The sequence below is a fragment of the Dipodomys ordii genome, unplaced genomic scaffold (assembly GCF_000151885.1).
Source record: "Dipodomys ordii isolate 6190 unplaced genomic scaffold, Dord_2.0 Scaffold216, whole genome shotgun sequence".
Classification (NCBI taxonomy): Eukaryota; Metazoa; Chordata; class Mammalia; order Rodentia; family Heteromyidae; genus Dipodomys; species Dipodomys ordii.
Window position 1 is genome coordinate 385,753 of NW_012267432.1, and position 8,320 is coordinate 394,072.

At 39.0% G+C, this 8,320-nt stretch overlaps 1 protein-coding gene across 1 annotated transcript; it reads left to right on the plus strand.

Annotated features, from left to right (window-relative positions):
• The first annotated feature begins 3,658 nt into the window (after positions 1–3,658).
• Positions 3,659–5,300, plus strand: LOC106000356 (olfactory receptor 52H1-like). The gene has a single exon (XM_013035611.1). The coding sequence runs from the start codon at positions 3,659–3,661 to the stop codon at positions 4,622–4,624; it is 966 nt and encodes a 321-aa protein (XP_012891065.1). The 3' UTR covers positions 4,625–5,300.
• Positions 5,301–8,320: the final 3,020 nt, after the last annotated feature.

The window sequence follows — 8,320 nt, forward strand, 5'->3', positions numbered from 1 at the left end:
GTTGTTGAAAGCTATGGTTTGTGGAATTTTTTAAATAGTGCCTAAAGGACACTGTATATTTGTATTCTAAGTACATATACACATTTTAATCCATTATTTGGAAAATTTAAAGAAGTTACATTAATGAGGAGCTATATAATATTTATAATATAGATATTCAGTCCCACAACTTATCAAGTATTCCCATAGTGGTACATAAATTTAATGGAGACAAATGTTTGTTTACAGTTATGTTTGTATGTGTATGTGATTATGTGCATGTGTCTATGTGTATGTTTGTAAACTGAAAAACTGTAAGCTTCATATTAATGTAAAGTATTGAGAATCACTAAGAAAATTTTGAAGACAAAAACAGCAGAACTTATGCTCTAGTATGAAGAACATGCAAATTTAAATTGAGTTTGCGTTGTATTAGTGCAAATGAATGTAAGTAGACTTAAGAACACTGAAACTACAGGAACATTCTTAGGCTTTGTGCCTCTACTGAATGTAACTTGTCAAGGGCTCAGTATCTCAGGGATCCAGTCTCTGCAGGCCATTAAACACCCCAAATTATATTCCATCCCAGGAGAAATGATGTAATCTGATCAGCCCCATCTCTCATAAGAGAATGGACATTGAAGGCTTCATCTAACCTGAACTACCTCCCGGGAATACAGGGCAATACATAAATGTTTTCCTTTGTCCCTTACTAGAATGTTTTCCACTCTGATATTACATTCACTTCCTCCTAAATGGACACTTGCCACTAACTTTGTCCACCTAGAGACAGAAGACAGTCTGGTAAGTAAGACACTGCAGGCAATAAGTGAGGCAGAAAACACTTCACTGACTGGGATTTTCTTAAGCAATGCAGCCTCTAGTTTCTTTCATCAGTGTCTAAAGTAGGCATTGTGCTCTGAAGGACATGTGTATGGGAGATAGGAATCCTGGCACTAATGATTTTATGACCAGGATATAATCTTTCTGGAGGCTACTGATTTCAAGTGCAGACCAGCTGATATGACCAGCAACACAGCCAGGAATTAAGAAGGGAAGAACTCTTCTGGTAAAAGAAGTAAGGCCAAAGAACATTTGCACGGAAGTATCTGTATTACTTGGAATATTTTCTTGCTTGTCTGCCTTCCCTCCCTCCCTCCCTCCCTTCCTTCCTTCCTTCCTTCCTTCCTTCCTTCCTTCCTTCCTCCCTTCTTTCCTTCTTTCCTTCCTTCTCTCCCCCCTTCCTTCCTTTCTGCTTTCCTTCCTTCCTTCCTGCTTTCCTTTTTTCCTTCCTTCCTGCTTTCCTTCTTTCCTTCCTTTTCTTTTTGGTGCCAGTCCTAGGGCTTGAACTCAGTGCCTGAGTGATCTCTCTGAGTTTTTTCCACTCAAGGCTATCACTACCACTTCAGCCACAGCTCCTTTTCTGTTTTTATTTGTTTGTTTTTTGGTGACTGAGTGGAGATAAGAGTCTCTTGGACTTTACTGCCTGTGCTGATTTTGAACTGTGATCCTCAGATTCATGACTCCTGAGTAGCTAGGATTTATAGGTATAAGCAACTGTATCCAGCTAGAATATTTTCTTTTGACTGTCATTTGTAGTTTTACTAATTAGAGGTTACTTTTCTCTCATTGGGATGTTTTTCTTGTGATGTTGAGGAAATGTGTGTTCTTTTTTATTTTTTTTAAATATAAACACCCATTGTTTTATTTTAAAGGATTGGAAAAGCATTAGAAGACAAATGTCTGTTATATAGCCAGGAATGTGAAATATATGGAAAGTGTAAACCTTCTAAGTGTGACTGAGGCCTGGAAGAGATAGAAAATGTTATTTGGCTCTACATACTTTTTTTGTTCACAAGACTACAGATTTCTGTCAAATGTACCAAAATACAAACTAGTTTGGAAAGCCCACTTCCCATTTAAAATCTCTTTCATTCCTTCCTTCTTTCCTTCCTTTTCCCCTCCCTTCTTTCTAACCTATACCCCCCCTCTTTCCCCCTCTTTCTCCTTCTTCTCTACTTCCTTCCTCTCTTTCTCTTCCCTTCTCTTCTTATTCTTCCTTTATCTTTCTTCTCTCTCTGCTTCCCTCTCTCCTTTCTTTCCTCCTTCCCTCCCTCCCTCTCTCTCTTTCTTTCTCATTTCTCTCTCTTTCCTTCCTTCCTTCTTTCCTTCCTTCCTTCTTTCTTTCCCACCTTCCTTCCTTCCTTCTTTCCTTCCTTCCTCCCCTCCTTCCTTCCCTCCTCCTTCCTTCCTTCCTCCCCTCCTTCCCTCCCTCCCTCCTTCCCTCCCTCCCTTTCTCCCTCTTTTCCTTCCTTTCCTTCTTTCCTTCCTCTTTCCTTCCTTCTCTAGGCAGTGGGGCTCAAACTGAGGGCCTAGTGCAGGCTAAGCAAACACTAACTCTTCAGCCAATATACCCATCCCTCAAAAACGCTTTTTTTGACTGACTTTATAAACTTTTAGAGAAGAAAATAACCAAGTTTCTTTGAAACAAATTTAAGGATGGCTCATAATCTAGGAGGCCATTCTCCAATGCATCCTGATATTCGTGTGCCTGGGTCTCTTTCCTTCTTTCAAAAGTACTCTAAGAAGTGGAGTTAAAATTCAAAGAGTATTTCAAATAAAACCCATCTCCAAAGCAAGCTGTATTTACTGTAAACTGAGAGGAGGTTCCTATAGATGGCTCCAAACCTTGTCAAAACTTTGAGATAGAGGTGTATTATTATTATTCCTTATTTTATCTCTACAGGATGAAATTGCACTTGTGAGGACAAATTGTACTTTTTGTTTGTTTGTTTTTATGGTGACATTCGGATTCTAGGTGGAGTTAGCTCCCTTGGTAAGAATAGAGAATTCAGAACCCCTGGGGTTTAACCTTTTCTCCCAGGTCACCCTCTATGTTCACTGAATATAGAGTAATGTTGTTCACTTGACTCTGTGTATTTTCTGATAAATGCTACCTGTTATATTCATATCAACTAAATACAGGATAAATCCTGTTCTAATCAATATTTTAATCACAGTGCAACAAAAATCTCTACGCACCTGAGCACTGCAAGCTGCCCTTTCTTTTCTCTCCCTCTTTCATTCTTGTTTCTCTTCCTTTAGTCAAATTCTTCAGGTTAATGATCACATTTGTTTTCCAGGGAATATTTACTCTTCTTTTTCATAATATTTATTCTATAAAATGACAAGTTTTGCTTTCTTTATAGTTCATCTTTCCCTATATAATCATTTTAGAAATATTTTATTAGGCTTTTTCTCTTACTAACTTCCCCCAATCTTTTCTCTCATCATACTTAAATGTTTTTATGACTTCTTAGGAAACTGAGGCTACTCTAAATAACTAATAAGAACTACGACTATTTTTTCCACAAGACATTTATTGACTAGCAAAAGTCACCACTTCACATAGTTGATTAGTAAATATATCAAAGACGTGAATGGGGCCAAGGTCCAGGGGAAGAGGCAGAAACAAGTTAGTCCGATAGCACTCAGCTCATTAAGAGAAGAGGAGTGGGGAATCCTGGGAGGCTCCTAAAGTAGAAGCCCTGAGGGTGGCAGCTGCTGTCTCCTACAAAGCTCAGCAGGAGCACACGGGAAATGTGTGCTTTCACAGTGCATTCTGACAGGGGCTTTTCCCCAGGGATCAAGACCTGGTGGATCCCGGACTGAAGAGACCATGCACAACTTGAGCTGTTACAACCCGAGTTCCTTCACCTTGGTTGGGATCCCTGGCTTGGAGAAGTTCCACATCTGGATTGGAATTCCCTTCTGTGTCATCTATGCCTTGGCCTTCGTGGGCAACTGCATCCTCCTCTACCTCATTGCATCCGAGCACAGCCTCCACGAGCCCATGTTCTTCTTCCTCTCTCTGCTGGCCTCCACCGACCTCATCTTGTCCACTACCACAGTGCCCAAGCTGCTCGCTAACCTCTGGCTTGGCTCCCAAGAAATCCCCTTCTCTGGCTGTCTCACTCAGATGTTTTTCCTCCACTTCAGCTTTGTAGTGGACTCAGCAATCCTGCTGGCCATGGCCTTTGATCGCTATGTGGCCATCTGTCTCCCCCTGAGGTACAACACCATCCTGACCCCACAGGTGATCCTCAAGGTGGTGGTGAGCATCGTGGTAAGGAGCTTCTCTGTCATCCTGCCAGATGTTTTCCTGCTGAAGCGGTTACCGTTTTGTGGAACACACAGCATCCCGCACACCTACTGTGAGCACATAGGCGTGGCTCGGCTGGCCTCTGCTGATATCTCCATCAACATCTGGTACGGGTTTTCTGTGCCTCTCATGACTGTCATCTCAGATGTCATCCTCATTGCCGTCTCCTACGTGTTCATCTTGTGTGCTGTCTTTCGCCTGTCATCCCAGGGTGCCCGCCAAAAGGCCCTGAGCACCTGCGGCTCCCATGTCTGTGTGATCCTCATGTTTTACACCCCAGCCTTCTTCTCCATCCTGGCTCATCGCTTTGGGCACAGGGTCCCCAAGAACGTTCTCATCCTCTTTGCCAACTTCTATGTAGCCATCCCTCCTGCACTGAACCCCGTGGTTTATGGGGTGAAGACCAAGCAGATCCAGGAGAAATTTCTTCTTCTCATCTCTTTGAAAAAGATGCAGAGACTGGAAACGGAAGGAGACATTTAGGTCATATCACTCTGGTAACATTTTATATAAGACACAGAGACAGAAAATTAAGCTGTGTTCATTGATAACTCAAGCATTCGTACCATGTAAGTAGCATAGGCCAATATGAGGAAGAAAATAATCTCCTAGATGTCTGAAAAAACAAATCCAGGGTTTTCTTGGTTTCTTGTGTTAATCACATTTGTGTTAAGAGAATATTAATAATAAATACAGAAAACTGGCAAAACTAAGATTTTAAAAAATTCTGGTGACTACTAATTTTTCAGATGTTTCAAGAACAGATATTTTCTAACATAGAACTCATCCTGCCTTGTGTTTCTCAGCGTCTGGATGAATCCCAGTGTTCTCTGCTTTCTTTGTCAAGTTGGTCATGGGTTCTTCCCACTACTGCTACCAGCTCATGGCTCACATTTCTGCAGGCAGTCTAGACTTTGCAGTGGTCTCTTCCTGAAGCCTTTTCCTGACCTTCAGGTTGCAAATGCATGCTCTGAGAAGAATCTAAACTGCTTATTTATATATCCCAATTGACGTGTATTTTATCGTTGTTTCCACATCTACTTAAGCTATTGAGAATAATATTAGTTAATTCAGATTATAAACAAAAGCAGAAATATAATTGAGATGAAGAATTTCACCACAAATGTGTACAATTCTGATCTCAGAACTCTATGTTCAATTTCTTCATAAAGATCTTTATCCACAAATGACTTAAAACTGCTATAAATTAATTTATTCAAATATGACATCCAACTAACTATTTTTCTCTGTAAACAATGTTTTTTTTTCTTTCTTGTGGCTAGTGACATTAATAAAACATGAATTGCTTTGAATCCATAGCTTTTCTTTCCTTCTATGCTACCTTTCAATAAAATAGACTCAGCACTTGAACTGAATATTTGAATTTAAGGTGCTTATAAGTCATTCCAGTAGATCTATACATTCTATTCTTGCCTTTATTATGGAATTGAGTTTGAGCAGGTAATAATTTATTTTTTCTCTTTCTGAGAGTACCTCAAAGTAATTTCCTTCTTGGTAGTACTAGGGGTTAAACTCAGGGCCAAATACTCTACCACTTGTACCACATACCCTCAGCTACTTCAAAATCATCTTGAAGGAGTTGAAACCTCTCTCCTTCTCCTTCTACTTTTACTTTTGTAAAGCCGGTGGGAACATTTTGCAAATCACAAAGAGTTGCGCTACTTTTCACCTTGAAATTCTCCATTGAGTGCAGAAATACTGGTCTTCCTTGAGATAATTTCAGGGAATGGAAAATTTAAATAAAAAAAGTAGACCTTAAGACCATCAGTTTTAGAGAGGTCCTATCAATTACCCAAGAGAAAAGAATACTGCACAGAGAATCTAAGAAGAATTTCGACAAACAGACCTGGTAACATTCCCCTCAGCTTATTACCATTAGATCATATTTTTACCATTTCATCACATTTCTACATGGCCATTCACTCTTTTCACAAAACCTAAGCTTAAAAATTTACAGGTTTCTTTGGATCTTTGGCTCTTGATTTCTGAAGTCTTCTGTGTCACGCGAAACTTGGATTAAATAAATTTGTTATAGTTCTCTTATTAGTTCTTTTTTTGGTATAAGGATGGTGGTTTTGAAATAGGGGTATCAGATCTGGCCTGTGCCATCTTGGCCACATGGTGGGTGGTAGGGCTTGACATCTTGTCTTCATGGTATAGGAAGGTGAAGCCCCCACCTCCCCAGCTAATAGGCCTGCCTGAATCCCTGGAGGTAGGAACAGGGACTTGGTGATTGGTTAGTAAACCTGTCAGTCCAGTGCCTGGGACTGGGAGTTTCTTGTGACCCTGCCCCCTGACCTGACTCTATTCAGGCCCATACCAGCTCAGTGCCATTATGTCCTGGCACAGGTCTCCGTGCTCGTGTCCTGTCTCCTGGCTATTCTCTGGTCACCATGGTGTCCCAATTCAGCTCTCCGTTGGAGGTGAATTGGTTTGTCGGTATTGTTTTTGTTCTTTCTTTCTTCTCTGGCATCATATTTGTGGCTGCTGGTCTTTGAGACAGGAATCCACCATGCAGTCACTGGCCTTTAAATATGAGGACATATTTATGCCTGGATTTCAGAATTATATTAATTAATTAATTATTTCCCTCATATAGCTATAGTATAGTCTCTCTTTTTTTTTTCTGAAATAGACTTGCTGATTTCATTGAAAAATAGAAATGATATTTTACAATATTTGAGGCAATGCTATAAGAGACCTTACAGTTTCCTCATTGGTATCTTTGAATATTTACTTTTTGGATACTTTCTAGTATATACTCACTACATTGAGAATTCCAAGTCACATGTCATGTGTTGGACAGTCCTGGCTGAACGTCTAGTTAACAATCAGCATCTACTGCATAAATGTTGATCAAGCTTAGAGACTACTAGAACTCTAGCAAAACTCTGGTTGCAGCCATCTGAGCAAGATAAACAAAGCAGAAATTTCCACTTGATCCTAGAATTGTAAGAAATGATAATAGATTCTTTAAAGCCATTACTTTTGGGGATAACGGTTTATACCAGTAGATGACTTCATTTTGTTTTCAGCACTCTAAACCTCCTTCCAAATATCTGGACTGTGCTCTTCATGCTACTTAAGTCCTTAGAAATGCCTTAACATGTTTACACAAATATATACAAATCATTACTATTGTAAATTCCAGGCATTTTGTCTCTGGTCCATCACCTCTTATTTTCCAGATCCCTTTCTCTGGAATTACAATATGTCTTTGAATACTAAGGCCTCAGTAATAAATTTCTCTTATTGCCTTTTCACACTTATTCATTGTTATCATTTCTAAATTTTCTTCTTTGACAGAATAAATTTTATAGTTCATTCTTATAGCTATCTTTAACACAAAAATTCTCTTCCTCTCCCCCTTCACTCTCCCTAATGTGCATTTTTATTATTTCATTATTTTATTATTTTTTGGTGCCACAAAAATCTTCTAAAATTAACCCCAAACCTACATTGCACCTGTAGTGATGAGTCCAGCAGTTCTCTCCTCATTCTTGAATGATCACTTTTTGGTTTAAGATCTTTCTTGATGCAATATGAACATTTGATAACATTTATCAAATATTAGCATTCTTATGTTGACCTCATAAAAATAGTTGAGGGTACGTGTCTCAACTATTTTTATGAGGTGAGAATTACCTTGCTACTAATGCCCCACAAATGGAACACAATAACTAAAGAATATTGGCATTAAAATCTTCAACATAATTCCAGTGAACTTATTATAATAGTTTTTACAAGTTTTAACACTAACACAATAGCCCAGATTGTTTTTAAAGAATTACCTTTGATTATGACATTGATCAAGATGCATTGCACTTATAAATTGGTTTGTTGAACTACTCGAAGTTAATAAAATATAGTAAAAAGAAAAAAAAGAATTCCAGTGAACTTTCTGTCTTGGTGATATTCATCTGTAATCACAAGTCCTCAGGAGGCTGCAGCAGGAGAATGCTAGCTGAAGTTCAGCTTGGTCTACATAGGAATGCTTTACTTAACAACAAAATGCTGCCAACTAAATCTTGCAACAGATAAAAAGAATTATACAGGACCAGGTTCAGAGATATATACCTTTAATCCCAGTATCTTGGGAGATAGGTTCAAGAAAATTATGAGTTTGAAGCTGGTCTGAACAAAGTTAATGAGGTTCAA